The sequence below is a fragment of the Xyrauchen texanus genome, chromosome 38 (genome assembly GCF_025860055.1).
Source record: "Xyrauchen texanus isolate HMW12.3.18 chromosome 38, RBS_HiC_50CHRs, whole genome shotgun sequence".
Classification (NCBI taxonomy): Eukaryota; Metazoa; Chordata; class Actinopteri; order Cypriniformes; family Catostomidae; genus Xyrauchen; species Xyrauchen texanus.
The window spans coordinates 7,178,406-7,196,336 of record NC_068313.1 but is presented as its reverse complement, the minus strand read 5'-3'; the positions used below and the strand labels follow the sequence as shown (position 1 = coordinate 7,196,336).

The following is a 17,931-nucleotide window of genomic DNA, read 5'->3' as shown; positions in this document are numbered from 1 at the left end:
CTTAGCCACTAAGCTAAACATAGCTATTTCAGAATGGCTGAATTTTCCCCAACTACTTTGTCTGGCCAGTGAATCCATGTATTACTGGATAAACACACAACAGTACATCTCCTGACACACTCAGGAGATGTACAGACAAGACTGTACAGATTTTGCTTTTATGGAAAGAAATTGGTACTTTTATTCACCAAAGTGGCATTCAATTGATTACAATGTATAGTTAGGACATTAATAACGTGAAAAAGTACAATTATAAATGTTTTTTTTTTTTTTTTCAGAACTTCTTAAACTACTTCAAAAAGTTCTCACCCAAAAAAACCTCCACTTGTAGAAATGACAGCTTTGCAGACCCTTGGCATTCTAGCTGTCAGTTTGTCCAGATACTCAAGTGACATTTTACCGCACGCTTTCTGTAGCACTTGCCATAGATGTGGATGTTTTGTCGGGCACTTTTCACGCACTTGACAGTCTAGCTGATCCCACAAAAGCTCAATGGGTTTAAGATCCATAACTCTCTTTTCCAATTATCAATTATCTTCCAATTATCTATAGATTTGCCCACTCTAACCTTTTTGTTTTTCTGTTTCAAAAGTGGCTTTTTCTTTGCAATTCTTCCCATAAGGCCTGCACCCCTGAGTCCTCTCTTTACTGTTGTACATGAAAGTAGTGTTAAGTGGGTAGGATTCAATGAAGCTGTCAACTGAGGACAAGTGAGGCGTCTATTTCTCAAACTAGAGATTCTGATGTACTTATCCTTTTGTTTAGTTGTACATCTGGCCTTCCACATCTTTTTCTGTCCTTGTTAGAGCCAGATATCCTTTGTTTTTGAAGAGCGTAGTCTACACCTTTGTATGAAATCTTTAGTTTTTTTTTGGCAATTTCAAGCATTGTATAGCCATCATTCCTCAAAACAATGATTGACTGATGAGTTTCTAGAGAAAGCTGTTTCTTTTTTGCCAATTTTGACCTAATATTGACCTTAAGACATGCCAGTCTATAGCGTACTGTGGCAACTCAAACACAAAGACAATGTTAAGTTACATTTAATGAACCAAATAGCTTTCAAATGGCAAACAATTTTCCAGTACCAAATTAGCAATTTGGCAAGATTACTCAAGGATAAGGTGTTGGAGTGATGGCTGCTGGAAATGGATCCTGTCTAAATTTGATAAAAAATTGCTTTTTCAAATAGTGATTGTGCAGTTTTTTTTATATCATTAATGTCCTGACTATACTTTGTGATCAGTTGAATGCTACTTTACCAATTTCCTTCTGAAATAGCAAAATCTGAAAATGTTTTGAAATTTTGGCTGTGTGTGTGTGTGTGTGTGTGTGTGTGTGTGTGTGTGTGTGTGTGTGTATATAATGTATATATATATGTATATATATATATATATGTGTGTGTGTGTGTGTGTACAAATCCAAATCTGTTAAATACAGATTCAAGGGAATGTATGGCAGAAGAGGTAGTGTATGTTGGATAAATATAAATAGACTAAGCTGTGCACTGCACATAATTATTGCTCAATGGGGCAGATTTAACTGTTCATGAGATGGATAGCCTGAGGGGAAAAACTGTTCCTGTGCTTGACGAGTCTTGTGCTCAGTGCTCTGTAGCACTGCCCAGAAGACAAGTGTTCAAAAAGTTAGTGGGCTGGGTGAGTGGCGTCCAGAGTGATTTTTTTTCTTTTCCTCACTCTGGAAGTGTACAGTTCTTGAAGGGAGGGCAGGGGCAACCAATAATCCTCTCAGCAATCCGAACAGTCCTTTGTAGTCTTCTGATGTCCAATTTCATAACTGAACCAAACCAGACAGTTATTGAAGTGCAGAGGACAGACTCAATGACTGCAGAGGAGAACTGTATCAGCAGCACCTGTGGCAGGTTGAACTTCCTCAACTGGCAAAGGAAGTACAACCTCTGCTGAGCCTTTTTCACAATTGAGTCAATGTGGGTCTCCCACTTCAGGTCCTGTGAGCTGATGATTCCCATGAAACTGAATGACTCCACTGCTGCCACAGTGCTGTTTAGAATGGTGAGAAGTGTCAGTGTTGGCGTGTTCCTCCTAAAGTCCAATATCATCTCCTCGGTTTTGAGCGTGTTCAGCTCCAGGTTGTTTTGACTGCACCAGTGGAGCCAGCCATTCAACCTCCCTTCTTTATACATTCTATATACTATGATTCATCGTCATCTTGGATGAGGCAGGTGACAGTAGTGTCATCTGCACACTTCAGGAGCTTCACAGAGGGGTCCTTGGCGATGCAGTCATTGGTATACAGGGAGAAGAATAGTGGGGAGAGCACACATCCCTGGGGGCACCAGTGTTGATTGTGCATGTCCTGGACGTGAATTTCCCCTGTCTTACTAGCTGCTGCCTGTCCATCAGAAAGCATGTGATCCACTGACAGATAGACGTGGGAACAGAGAGTTGGTGTAATTTAGTCCGGAGAATAGCTGGGATGATGGTGTTGAAAGCTGAACTGAAGTTCACCAAAAGGATCCTTGCAAATGTCTCTGGTCTGTCCAGATGTTGCAGGATATGATGCAATCCGATATTGACTGTATCATCCACAGACCTGTTTGCTCGGTAAGCAAATTGAAGAGGATCTAAAAAGGGTCCAGTTATGTCCTTCAGGTGGGCCTAACACCAGTCTTTCAAATGATTTCTTGACCACAGACGTCAGAGCTACGGGTCTGTAGTAATTAAGTCCTGTGATTTTCGGTTTCATTGGGACAGGAATGATGGTGGAGCATTTGAAGCAGCAGGAAACTTCACACTGCTCCAGTGTTCTTTTGAAGATTTGTGTGAAGATGGGGCCAGCTGGTCAGCACAGGATTTTAGACAAGTGGGTGAAAAACCATCTGGGCATGTGGTTTCCTTTTTTTTTTTTTTTTCGGAAGACACAGCACACCTTCTCTTCATGTATCTTAAGTGCAGGTTGAGTAGCAGAAGGGGGGGGGGGGGGGGTTGTAGGAGGTATTGATGTTTGTGTGAAGTGAAGGTCAGAGCGGGTGTGGGGTGTTAGACTAGGCCTTTCAAATCTACAGTAAGACACATTTAAGTCATCAGCCAGTTGTTGTTACCTACAGTGTTTGGAGAAGGTCTTGAAGTTAGTAAAGTCTTTTAGGACTCTCCACATTGATGCAGGGTCGATAGCTGAAAACTTGTTTTTCAGCTTATCAGAGTAGCTTCTTTTAGCCACTCTGATATGCATAATCGTAATAATGTTAATTAACTTAATTGAATGTCAGTAACTATAATCTACAAGATTTTTAAATGCATTACACTATTATTTGACAAAGTATTTAGATTACAGTAACTAATTACTTTTGTAATCAGATTACACCCAATACATCCTTTTCACAATCATGTAAATTCTCAATGGATAAAATCAAGGTTTTTTTCTGAATTATATCCTGTTTCTCTTGGAAATATGTCACATTATGGAAGTAAAATGTCTTTAAATGCTGTTGTTACATTTAACAGTTTACTAAAATGTGGTGTCCTCAAATCATCAATCAAAATGACTAAATTACTAATTATGAAGTACTAAAAAAAAATACTGTTATGGGCAAGTAATAAAAGGAACCATCAATATTTCAGAAGCTGACATTTTCCATTGATTTTCTCAAGGGTTTCATGTGGGATGTAGCAGAGCAGCTGGAAGCCATGTTGGTTTTTGCTGAACATCGCTACTATGGAGAGTCCATGCCGTTTGGAGAGGAGTCTTACAGTGTAAATCCAGACTGCTGCTCATACAGAACTAACAGTCAGTCTATTAATACAATCATTTACCTTCTCTATGTGTTTTCTTTCCTCCAGAATGCAAAGTATCTGAACTACCTGACCTCAGAACAGGCTCTAGCTGACTTTGCAGTCCTTATCAAAGCTCTGAAGAAAACCCTACCTGGAGCTCAGAAGAGTTCAGTCATCGCCATTGGTGGCTCTTACGGTGGGATGCTGGCTGCCTGGCTGAGGATGAAATACCCCAGTGCAGTTATAGGGTGATGGTTTTATTTGTGTATTTAGTGTTTAAGATATCTATCAAGATGCCATTGATAGTGATTAAAGGAACAGTTCATCAAAAATATTTAAATTCTCTCATCATTTACTCATCCAAATCTGTATAATTATTCATGGAAAGTGTGCCAAAGCTGCTATTGTCCAATGTTAGCTGTGACCAGGGACTGTCTATTTTCAAAAAGGACAAAAAAAGAACCATAAATGTATCACAAAAGTTGTCTGACCGCTCCAGACGGTCGGTTAGGAGCCCTTCTCCCATCGCGGTCGGCGGCCGCGGCTACTCCCATGGGGTGGATGGTAGTGGCGAGAACTCTACTACGGTGTATCCCTCCTCCTCCCCGGGTCTTCAGCAATGTAAAGGGAACAATGGAAAGGAGGAGATGAGAACCGGCTTGAAAATATAAATAATAGTTTAATGAAAAACTTAACCAAAAGACAGAAAAACACACACATGACGGTCAGCTGCCGTAAACGATCTCTCTCTCTCTCCTGCACCACCCTCCACTGTCAGCCTTTATCCCTCTCAGAGGCAAGATTAGCCTGATAAGAGACCGGGTGTGTAGGCCCGACCTCCGCCCTGTCACTATGTGCAACAGACTTTTAAATATTAACTAAAAAACTACATTTAATTTTTAGATTAAATATTCCAACTATGCCTTCAAGAAAATTTACGTGAAAAGTATTCTCAAAAAAGTCTCAGGATTACAGCTTGATTTTTTTTTGTCTTCATGATGTATCTTGATTTTTCTTATATGAATTGACCACTGCTTATGTCTCTGTTTTTTCAGTGCTCTTGCTGCATCTGCTCCCATCTTGCAGTTCATTGTGCCATGTGGAGATTTTTATAAAGTGGTCACCCATGACTTTACCATCAGTGGTGCTGACTGCAGCAGCAACATTAGGAGGTCATGGGCCGCTATTGACAATGTCTCTGCAACAGGTAAGTGAATGTCATTTCTGTGCTACTTTGCCCCTAGATTCTTGATTATATTATGCTTGTGTACTTAATGTTATTGAAGTTTATGTTTTAAAACCGTGTCAGTTTGCTACAGCTTTGGTTGGCATTGCAGCTTATTCTGGCCAAACATTGCCCACTTAGGCAGGAAGAGCCTTTTGACTGACATGTAAATCTATAAATCACAGTTGTTATTTTTTTATATATACATTCCATTTTCTTGAGATATAGCCTACTATATTAATAAATTGGTGATTAATAAAATGTAAAGTGAATGATTGTAAAAAAAAACAAAAAACATGTGGAAATGTGTAGAGACTCAGTACAGACTATTTCACAGACATAAATAAGACCGCAAATCCTAATGTACAGTTCTGCTCATAGATGTCCAGTTTACTTGCTACTAAGTGCCTAAAACAAAACTTTAAAAATCATTCAAAGATTTGGCTAATCTGACAAATTCAGTGATGATTTATCCTCAAATGTGCTTGTTGTATAAACTTTGTACTTTATAACTTACTCTGTTGACTGTTTACTCACACTATCTGAAAGATCTTTAAAATAAGGTTACGGGTTTCCTTGTTATCAGGTGATGCATTTTTCTGGACTTATGTGTTCAGTTATTCTTTTGCAGTTGAGGGTCTGCAGTGGCTGTCTCAGGAGTTTGGGGTCTGTGATCCTTTAAAGAATCTCGAGGAGGTATACGGATTCAAGGCTTGGCTTCAGGAAACTTGGGTGAACTTAGCCATGGTGGATTATCCATATGAAGCCAACTTCCTCCAGCCACTCCCTGCCTGGCCTGTTAAGGTACTATGTAATCGCTTTGATATATACCATGGCACTGAATAATTACTATATTGGGTACTAGCATGCAAATAGCTTCATTCATTTTTATATAGGCTTAGTTTTGTGTCACCCTCACCATTAAGCTTTTGTTCAGTTATTCTTCCGTTTTGGTCAGAGGGTGGTCTGGATAGAAAACATGTTTATGTTGGTGTTTTCATTAATCGAATCTGTCCAACAAAGCAGAGGAGAATGAATATAGAGCCCTGATGCACAGAGCAAGAAAATAACATAGACTTTATGAAAGAGTTTAATCATTTGCCAAGCTTTAAACAACAAGTTGTTATTCAAAGGAGTAGTTCACCCAGTTTGAAAATGCTGTCATAATTTACTCACCCTCATGTCATTCCCATGTGACTTAATTTCTTCTTTGTAACACAAAGGGTATAATTTGAAGACTGTTGATGATGGTCTTGTCAATACAGTAAAGGCAGACAGTGACTTGGGTCTGTCCAGCACCAAAAAGGTCAAAAAAGCACCAACAAATATAAATATAGCTACAAGCAGCGATGATGGACCCAAGCACAACATGGCCACCCAGTGGCTTTCAGAAAACAATGCAAGGTGGACACATGCATTTGACATTATTCTATTCCATTTTGAAGCAATTTGGGTAAATATAAGAGGACTATTTTAAAGTCTGTTTTAAGAGCCACAATTTCTGCTGCCAGGTGTTATGACCGTGACCTAAAATAGTCAAATTCATGTGATTAACCCTCAAGACTAAACATAAATGTCAATTGATCTAAATCAAACATTGCACACAGAAGATATGAGACACTTCCTGTTTCCAATATTTTGCCATTTAATTTAATGCCTCGCCATGGCAACACCATTCGATATATCAAAATCTGTTCGCAATTTGTCACCTTCAATGTCTTTGTATAAATTTGGTGACAGTCTCATGAATCACCTTGGAAGAGTTTTTAAAAGTTCATAGACTGCGATATTAAAAAACAAAATGGCCAACTTCCTGTTGGGCGGACTTAATGACTATTATTATGAAAGTTGTCCGGCTTGATGAGAACTATATATGTACCATATGGGGGTGAAAATGGGGGTGCTACAGAGGCAGTTTTACACACCCATTTTAAAGAGGGTGCTAGAGAGAAACCCCCCGCACCCTTCTATGTGTGAACTTTTGCCCAGGACTAATGGCCAGCATTGCACACTCTGATATGTGCAACATTTCATGAAATTTTTATTACGCCAAGTGCCTCAAAACACCCAAATATAGGAAGAAATGAATAATAATAATAATAGTAATAATAAGAATGTGTTGCCATGGCAACAGCATTTAAGATATCAAATATCCCTTTACAAATTTACATCAGCAGTGTCTTGACATTATTCTAAATAATTTTTAAGCAATTCATGTAAACTTAAGAGGGCTATTTCAAAGTCTGTTTAAAGTGCCATACTTCCTGCTGCCAGTTGGTGGCACAATGACTGTTACCCATAATTGCTGCATAAATGTGATTAGCTCCCATTACCAAACATACAGCTGCATTTTCATCAAATTTATACAATGCACACAGAAGATATAAGGAACTTAATGTTTCACATTTTTGCCCTTAATGTATTGCCTTGCCATGGATACACCGTTCAAAATATAAAAACTCTGTTTGCAATTTAGCATCTTCAATGTCTTGGCATAATATTGTAGGAGTATTCAAAAGTTCAGGGCCTGCAATAAAAAAAAAAAAACATTCAATCCAAAATAGTTGACTTCCTGTAGGGTGGAGCTAATGACTGTAATTTTGAAAGTTGTCTGGCTTGATGAGAACAACTGACCCATCACTTTTGTCAAAAGGTGGTGCTACAGAGCTCCCCAGCCACGCCCATGTGTTAAATTTTGCCCATTGTGTAAGATATCAAGAATCCTTTCAGAATTTTAAATCTGCACTGTCTATTCTAAAATGTTTTTAAGCAATTCAGGTAAACATAGGAGGATATGTGACCGATCACGGAAAGTAGGGACACAAGTCGGTTTTGGGGCATTTTGAGTTATTCACAGATTCTGAAAGTGTAGTCTCCAAGCTTTCCAACGATTTGTAACACATGGAAATCTGACAATATTTGGAGAAGTTGTGGCCATTTGAAGGTAGGCACTCAAAAAAGCTAAAAGGGGAGAAAACGGCCTCAAAAGATTGTGCAGTTCTCACCTCTCTCTGCTGCTGGGAGTGACAATAGGGCTCATTTACATCTCATTTAGATAAGCCATACCCCTGTAAAGCTCCCCCTGTAAACATGGACTAAACATGAGATAACGTGTACGTGTTCTTAGAATGAACAAAAAACGACAAACTTTGATGTTTATGGAAACTCACCCCATAAGAAACAGAAAAGTATTCTTGCAGATCTCATTGCCTCCAATGAAATAAGTCGCTCGGGCACACTTTCTCTTTGTCGGGTCTTCTTTGTGGATGTAACCATCTCCGAAGTTTGCACTGTGCGTCTGTTTGCCTCTAAATGTCCAATAATTCGCATGACGCCAGTCCGATACATTCTTCCTCGCCTTCATCTTCGCTCAGTTGTAGATTAGGGATATTATTCAGTCTTATCATGCCACTTTCATCGCCGCTCAGATCGCCCTCAGAATCAGTGAACGCTTGTTCATAAGCATCCGGCTTGTCGAAGAAGTACTTCAAAACATTTTCGTTGTAACGCCACGGTTCAGCTCGCTCTGCGACATTCTTTGCGGCGCCCATCTTCATTGAATTTTGATATCAGATAGAGCCGGCTAGAGCGCTGCATAATAAGTAGCCACGCTGTTAGGGGCGGGGGCAAAAGCGCGCGGCTATTCAGTACGGAAATACACACAGACAATGACACGCCCCTACTGCATGCTAGAATCTCCGAAAAACAAGCCGATTTCAACCTCAAAATGTACGCTTTTAAATATACCAATACTGTTATCTCAAACATGGAGAGGCTTCTTCATGATCTCAACTAACAGATTCTGCAAAAAAGCGGAAATCACCAATTTTGGAAAAAACACTTGTTTCTCATTTTGCTCACAAGTTGTGCTGCCGACTTGTGTCACTGGTTTCCGTGACGGGTCACATATTTCAAAGTCTGTTAAAAGTGACACACTTCCTTCTGCCAGTTGGTGGCACTACGACCATGACCCACAATAGCCACATTAATGTGATCAGCCCATAAGGACAAACATTTGGCTAAATTTTGATCACAATAGCCACATCCATGTGATTGGCCCCAATGAAAAAAACATACAACTAAATTTTTATCTATATCACAGAATGCAGGCAGAAGATATGAGATAATTCCCGTTTCCCTATTTTTGCCATTAATTTAGTGAATCGCCATAGCAACACCATTCAATATTTAAAAATCTGTTCACAATGTAGCATCTTCAATGTCTTGGCATTATGTTGTCTATATGTGGTAACAATTTCATAAATCACCTAGGAGTATTTAAAAGTTTAGAGAATTCAGAGATTCTGTCTGTCTGTCTGTGAATTTTTAATAAAATAAATTTTGCAAACCGATTAATTTGACATTTTTGCTATAATTGAATATAATTATTTATTGAAAAATATGTAGATCTAAAGATTATATTTTAAGTTATTTACTATTTTTATTTATCCATAAACTGCCTTTAAATTAAATAAAAAAATTTAATTCAGTGCATTAGGTGTTAAGATTTTAATATGAACACATAAGTCATTTAGGCTTGTAATTTCATTGCAATTCTGTTGTTGCATTTTTTTTCTTTGTTCACTGTCAGAATAAACGAAGTACATTAACTTTGAGTCTGCATTCATTATTCACATGCACTGCTTAAATAGCCTCTAAATTAATGTTGGGCAAATGAGGACATAAATTAGGTTAGAATACTGCATGTTCGCCCATAGAATAATTATTCAAAGCATAAATTACCAACTGATTACCAACAAACAACTATTTGTCATGGTTCCGGCATTTGTGCCGGCTCATTCTGTTGTTTGTTGCGATCCGCGTTTCCATGTAAACACTGATCACAGCAATGATTTACTCGCCCGTTACCATCTGCTTCACTCTGATTGCACTCCCTACTTATTCCTTGTCAGCTTGTTACTTGCCCATTTATTGTTCGCTGTCATGTTAACTGTGCTCTCTTGTGTAGTTGGAGCATGCTCATGTGCCTGTTGGTTGCCCCTCTGTAGAGGTGTGGTTACCTTCGTGTTTGCCATCGCCCTCGCCTTTTCTGTGCCCAGATCAGGTCTCTGCCCGCATCTTTGGGACTGTATATTCTGGGCTTTGCTTTGCAACACACCAGCTTCAACGGACTCACTTCAGATTGTTCCTGACTTCCACAAAGCTCACACTTATATGAGCACACCCTTCACTAGCCCATTGCGTCTCGCTGGATTTCAGCCTTCTGCAGCTGGCACCAGGTGCACCTTATCTTGACATTGAGAACTTTGTTAATAAAACCATTGAACTGTCATCTCTGCTTTTGGGTCTCCACCCCACCCGTGACACTATTTAACCACAACCTTGCCACAACACCGTCATGACTGACTGGCACTGCTCCAAAGATTCATGGTGGCAACGAATACAGGAATTTCACTTTTCCTGGTGTCACAACGTAATCAGTTACATTGCCTCAACTAGAGTTTGGTCATCATATAACGGTGTAGTTAGGAAATGGTCTCGTAATTTGGCTAGCTGGAATTACAGAATGGCTGAATTTGCTGTTGCTTTTTTCAAATTTTGCAATGCAATTTCCTGCATTTTTGCAGTGAAAACTCACAAATCATCATTATATACCTCTTTAATTGTGTTAATTACATTTTAAATGCAATTACATGTAAATATTTTAGTGCATAATAACTGAATATTCAGTTAGCAACCAAAATAACTACTAAAAATGCACACAAAAATAGCATATATTTAGGTGAAAGCTGTGGGTACTGAAAGACCCTTAATTATTTTTGTATTTTAAGCTCAAAACACAAATGAGGATTCAATAAATCGGTCTGTTGCCATGTTTACATTGTCAATATTTAAATCTGTGTAAAGGGGTTTAGATGGGCAAGGAGGAGGCGAGAACTGGCTTGATAATATAAATAATATTTTAATTATAAACTTAACCAAAAGACACAAAAACACAGGTGTCGGACAGCTCTTCGTAAATCTCTCTCCCTTCCCTCCACCCTGCCACAATCTGGTATATGGCCATATACAGCCATGGCATGTGCATTTTAAGTCTAGGACTAAAGTGCGATTCATGTCATTAAGAAAACACAGTTTCACATTGAATAAGATGCCATATGCTCATCATACATTACGTGGCCATCAACTAATAATACCAACTGACATTTTAAAAACACGTCATTTTAAAAAAATACATTTTTTTCATCAGGGGACACGGTTCCTTTTCAAAACTTGATCCAACACTAAATGCTCAAGCAGCCTAATTTACACTTCGAAAACTCCTGATGTTCCTATAACAATGCCAAAACACTTACCATAATAACAGCAGTGATGACAGCCAACTCTTCAGCAAGATCTCGTGCTCTTTGCTTTCAAATTACATCACTTAAAGCGTGATTGGTCACTCAACACCAGCTAAAAGGCCTGGACTGGGACATATCCTAAAGACCACACCCACAAGAACAAATAAATCAATCTGATTGGCTGATGAATCTGACAATCGGACTTTAGATGCCTATATGATCTACGGACACCAATTTTCCTAAGAGAACAATCTAATATTGAGACTGTTATACTGTCTGGTTATTAGTCCCTGATTCCAGGGTGGTGCCCCGTCGACATTAATCCTAATTAATATTCTGTTGATTTTGATAATTGACAATTATCTTTGATGATTGTTGAATTTGAAGGATCAATAAGCTAGTGTTAAGTCTATTCAATGTTTAATTAATTTGAATAATTAATTATTATCTTTGATAATAATTAATATTCTATTGAATTTGATGATTGTTGATTTAAAGGATTAAAAAAGCTAACATTGATTCTAATCAATGTTCTATTGATTTTAATAATTCATAATTATCTATGATAATTATGAATTATTGCTAATAACCAAACCCGCTCCTAAATTGTGAGCCCTACAACCCCAAAAACTGCCTTACCCCCTTTTTGGTCTTGGGTGCCAGGCAGGCTGCGGTTACCCCAGTTCTTAAAAAGCCTGGGAGTGATATCACCGATATGTCAAATTATCGACCCATCTCTAATTTACCTTTCCTGGCAAAAGTGCTTGAGCGTGTGGTTGTTGGCCAACTCCACACTCATCTCTGTATGAATAGCTTACTAGAAAATGTTCAATCCGGGTTTAGATCTGGACACAGTACAGAGACTGCTCTAGTCAGGATCCTGAATGACCTCATTGTTATAGCCGACTCTGGGGCTTGTGGCATTTTGGTTTTGTTAGACCTTAAGGCTGCATTCGATACCATATGTCACAGCATATTATTGGAAAGATTGCATATGTGTACCGGTCTGTCTGGAACTGTGTTAAATTGGTTTAAATCTTACCGCTCAGATCGTTCCCAATTTGTCTACCTGGGTTCTAACAGATCTCTGACTGTGCCTCTGTGTCAGGGTGTCCCTCAGGGGTCAGTTTTGGGTCCTGTTTTATTTAGTGTTTATATGCTGCCTCTTGGGCAGATCATTCGGAAGTATGGCCTGAGCTTTCATTGTTACGCGGATGACACCCAGATTTATATGAGCTCTCAGCCTGATCTTAATTCTTCCTGTTTGTTGGAAATTAAAGCGTGGATGAAACTCAACTTTCTAAAACTAAACTGCTCCAAAACTGAAATCTTATTAATTGGTACTCCAATTAATGTCAATAAATGTAAGGATTTAAAAATTTCAGTAGACAATACCCAATTGTCCCCTTCTGGCCAGGTGCTTAACTTGGGTGTGATTTTTGATGCCCAGCTAACTTTTAATTCACATTTTAAAAACATAACAAAGGTTGCTTTTTTCCATCTGAGGAACATTGCACGTATTAGACCATTTCTCTCTAGGCCTGATGCAGAGAGGCTTATCCATGCCTTCATTACATCAAGGCTTGATTATTGTAACTCTCTTTTTGCGGGTTTACCAGCAAATTCTATTAGGACGTTGCAATATATACAGAACTCTGCTGTTTTGACTCATACATCCTCACGCCATCACATTACACCCATGTTCCAGCAACTGCATTGACTTCCAGTTCAGCCATGTATTGACTATAAAATTCTGATTTTAACCTATAAAGCAGTACATGGGTTGGCTCCAGATTACATCTGTGATTTGATTTGATTACTCCATCCATTCCCGCTCGCTGTCTCCGCTCTGCTGGCTCTCTCTCTCTGTGTCAGCCTCATTGTAAATTAAAAACCATGGGGGGAAGGGCCATTTCCTATAACGTGCCTCAGTTATGGATCACAATACCCTCATCTATTAGGGATGCTGCTTCTGTGGATTGTTGATTGTTTTAAGAAACTTCTTAAAACACATCTTTTTAGTCAAGTTTTCAATTTATAATTGTATTTATTTTTTTTATGTATTTTTTATTTTTTGATACTTCTATATATATTTTTATTCACATGTTTGATTATTTTGTTCTGTGCATGCTGTAGCGCTTTGAGTCTGAGAAAGGCGCATACAAATAAAATGTATTATTATTATTACATTTGGACACCGCATTCACTTTCCAGTAGTCAACACAGAAGCGAACCGAGCAGTCGCTCTTCTGTACCAGAACTACCGGGCTGGCCCAATCGCTGTGTGACACTTGTATTATGCCCATTTCGAGCATTGCCTCTAATTCTACCTTAATAATCTTATTCTTATGTTCAGGAAGACGATAGGGGCGGCTACGAATTACCACACCCGCGGTGGTCTCGATATGGTGCTCTATGAGGTTAGTGCAACCGGGCAGGGGAGAAAACCCATCTGCGAATTCCGCTTGCTACCTGGCAACATCTGTCAGCTGCGACATTGAGAGGTGGTCTCCACAAGGGTGAATGAACATGATTTGGGAGATATCTCCGGCCCGAGCTCTGCCCTCTCCGGAACCGCCGTCACCAAGACTACAGGTACCGCCTCACTCCATGGTTTGAAGAGGGTAGGTTTGACGTGCCTGTCCATTCGCTTAACCTCATAATCAAGATCTCCAACTCGTGGTGTGACCTCAAATGGTCCTTGCCAATTTGCGAGTAAATTTGAGGTCGAGGTGGGTAGACAAGCACATTATCTCCCTGTGTGAATTCCCGTAGTCGAGTGCCACTGTCGTAAAGTCGGCGTTGAAATCCTTGTGCTTGGAGCAAATTCTCCTGTGTTATCTGCCCCAAAGTGTGGAGCTTTGCTCTAAGGTTAAGAACATATTGAATTAGATTTTTAGGATTAGAAGGTCCTTCCTCCCAAGCTTCCCGTATGACATAAAACACGCCTTGTGGCCGGCGCCCATACAGTAGCTCAAATGGGGAAAAGCCGGTGGAGGCTTGTGAGACGAATCATGTTTTTTAAGGTCTTATTAAATTGTTCGACCAGTCCGTCTGTTTGCAGGTGATAAACGCTGGTGCGAATTGACTTAATGCCTAATAATTCATATAGTTCGTGAAGTGTACATGAGATTCATTTTGTGCCTTGATCAGTGAGGATTTCCTTTTGGAATTCCCTCTCGGGAGATAATTTTGAAGAGTTCCTCCGCAACACAACGTGCTGAGATGTTGCATAGAAACACTGCTTCCGGATATCACGTTGCATAGTCCACCAGAACTAATACAAAGCGATGCCCACGTGCAGTCTTCTCTAATAGCCCGACGAGATCCATTACGATTCTGTCAAAGGGGATCTCAATCAACAGCAGCGGGTGCAATGGTGCTTTTGTGGTGGCTGGGAGATTCACGAACTGACATTCCCGGCACGCCGCACATTACTTGCGAACGTCCCCGTGAATGTCCGGCCAAAAGAAACTGGCCATTATATGGTTCAAAGACTTTTCGTGACCTAAGTGGCCAGCCATTGGATTATAGTGAGCCGCCTGGAAGAGTGTTTCCTGATGGCTCTTTGGTACTGACAGCTGAGTTGTAGTCTTTTTGGTTTGAGTGTCCTGCGTCACTCGATACAACCGCTCTTTGATAATAGTACGGGTATGTGAGCGCAAGACCGGGCTGGAGCTGTTGACCATCAATTACTTTCACTTGGTCGAAAGCATGCTTGAGGGTCTCATCACGCGTCTGCTCCAGAGGGAAGTCCCCCTCAGGGAAGACCCTGAGAACGGGAATTCCCTCGTCTGCATCATCCTGATGTGGAGCCGACGTTGACACCGCCTCCCCAGCCATAGTATCGCACGTCACACCCTATGCCACTACTTTGCAGGACCCATTCACACACATTACTACCCTCAATAGATTTTTTTAAATTGGTATACGATACATCCCTGCCTGATCAGGGGCAGCCTGTGGAGCGTCGGGGATATAATCCAATGTCCCCACCTCCATCACTGGACACCGCTTCTGGCTGTGTCCGGTTTCCCCGCAGCTCCAGCAGACCGGCCCAGGTCTTCCTTCCGCACTCGTGGGGGCTGTCTCGTCAACCTGGGGGGGATAGCGGAGAGAGACGGGGGGTGGGGGGGAGAGACAGACAAGGGAAAGGGTCCTCTGATCCGGGGCCTGGGTCTGGGCAGCCTCCCCACTTCCGAGGAACTGGAATTGGGCAGTAGTGAGGGGAATGAGGGGAGAGGAGGGAACATAAGACACAGGGGGTGGAGAGCGAGAAGAGCGAGATGATACTGCTTCGCTGCCTCCTGGGAACGCCGCCATGTAGTCCTCTGCCAGCTGAATGGCTCCATCCAACGATGCCGGGCGGTGGCACTGGACCCACTCGGACATGCCTTGGGGAAGTTGGGAGATGAACTGCTCCAGTACCACCAGGTCGACCATTTCCACGATGACGCGGGTTCCCCCCACCAGCAACCATTTCCGGCAGGCGTCACGGAGCTATTGCGCAAAAGCGAACGGGTGGCGCCTTTCCCGAAGCTCAACGAGCGGAAGAGATGCCGACTCTGCTCTGGGTTCCGACAAACCCGTTGCTGGATGGCCTTCTTTAGGTGGTTGTAATCCAAGAGGCTGGTGGCGGGGAGCTGTTGTGCCACCAGCTGTGCCGCCAGCTGTGCCTCCCCGGAGAGCAGGGGCAATAGGCAGGCCACCCACTGATCGGTAGGCCACCTACAAACTTCCGCAGGTCGAGGAAGGCCACCGGATCGTCGTTTCGCCCCATTTTCGATGAGGTCGCAGCGCCAGCCCCCTCCCTGGCTATCAGGCTCCGGAGCACCTGCCGGTCTTCTGCTTGTGCCTGGACCAGGATTTGGAAGGGTTGTTATTGCTCCAGGTGTACCTCCATGAGGGAATGGTGTTGTGACTGCTGGATGCTGGTGAGGGTGTTGAAGACTTCGGCCAGCGGTGAGGCCTCTATAGCAGTGTTCTCCTCCAAAGCCGGGTTCTCGGCACCACTGTAGAAAAGCTCTTTGTTCGGGGCAATGGAGGAGTCAGGAGACAGCGAAGCAGGGTCAAGGTCAGTTCTTTAAGTTGAATAATTTGTTACACACACACACACACACAATGGTAACGTCGTTGTGAACATAAAATAATAATGTCAGACTTTCTGTCTGTTTGTAGCTCTCTGGATACTCTCTCCCCCCATTCTTTGGACAATCTGGCATGCCTTTTATGTCTCCCTCAGCATCACTATAATGAGAGACAGGTGTTAGGGATAATTATGAATCAACTGACAAGCCTTACTGCTCGCTCTCCTACAGACCAACACATGACAGGGTCCCCATGCCACATGCAGGATTTGTGTCTCATTCTCAGCACGCAGAGTGAAGATTAAACACGAGCTGTGATGTATGTGTGTTGTCTGCAGCATTTAGAAGGATACACGGTTAATATGTAGATTATACAAACAGCTGCTGTACATTTTGAAAATGTTGCGACCGCTTCAGACTTTTAAAGCATTTGTTTTTCCGCTGTAACACATAAAGGAAAGGGATGGGATTCCCATAATAACATAATACTTTTTATAACTTTATGTCTATGTGTGCTAATGTAGGTCATGAGATATCAGAGGAGATGTACATAAATCAGCACTGATAAAAAGACACCGACTGAGTGGTCTAGTGGTTATTATCTAGTGGTCCCTTTAAGAAAAGCTTTGTTTGAGGAAAGGACCGAAATTTAAGTAGTTATTCACTGAAAAGGTTTCCCTTCATAATGGCTCCCAAATTTCAATTGTTCATGGAAATTCAGGTGTAACATAATTATACAGATCTGTAACTGCATTTTAATTTGTAGAATGTCACAGTTATCTGTCATTCATACCTGTTAAAAAAGCTATTTCAAAAAATCTATATTTTTACTGTTTAAAATTTCAAATACACATATCAGCTATGTTAATATTCTTATAAGTAAATATTATAATTTGTGATATCAACAATTACATTGTTACTAGTACAAATATCCACTCCTGGTATCAACAATTGAATTACAACAATCAAAATGAACAATTCTGATCATTTGGTGCTCACTAGTGGTAATATTAATCTTTGAAATCTGTAATGTGATTATAACTTATAACGGTGGTCTATGTACTTTTGCGTCCATGTGTGGTTTTTTTCTTTTTTCTTTATTGTTTTAACACTGAATGGAATAAGCATACAAACTCATTTTCAGTTGACCATTTAATTTTCTTAAAAAATAAATTAAATAAAGAGAAAGGGCTAAAGACTTTTCATCGTTTAACATTTTTTTTGTTTATGGCTTGAACATTTTATTTGCATATGTGGGCGGCACTGAAACTGACGTTTTATCTGGTTGGTAAACCTGCCCCGTCTTCTGTACTGCCTTAATCCTGTCAGCGACAATTAGAGTTGGGACCGTTCTGCAAATTTGTCTAAATTTTAATTAAATATTGTCCTGATCTACCACTCACTGTGCATACCATGTAGTTGGACCTTGTTGCTGGGCACATAATTGGTGCCCCTGCGAGGTGTTGCCTATATAATTACATTGTATTATTTTGTAGTACCTGTGTATCTGTGTCACATTGATAAACGTTGGCTATATAAAAGAGTTCAGATGCTTTGGA

The 17,931-nt window shown here is 40.7% G+C and overlaps 1 protein-coding gene across 4 annotated transcripts in view; it reads left to right on the top strand.

Moving 5' to 3' along the window:
* Positions 1-17,931, top strand: part of prcp (prolylcarboxypeptidase (angiotensinase C)) — a 58,074-nt gene that overhangs the window by 7,239 nt on the left and 32,904 nt on the right. For all 4 annotated transcript variants that reach the window (XM_052109713.1, XM_052109714.1, XM_052109716.1 and 1 more), the window contains exons 3-6: positions 3,633-3,734; positions 3,822-4,003; positions 4,811-4,962; positions 5,612-5,784. In XM_052109713.1, the coding sequence (XP_051965673.1) occupies positions 3,633-3,734; positions 3,822-4,003; positions 4,811-4,962; positions 5,612-5,784 (609 nt within the window). The remainder of the gene's footprint in view (positions 1-3,632; positions 3,735-3,821; positions 4,004-4,810; positions 4,963-5,611; positions 5,785-17,931) is intronic.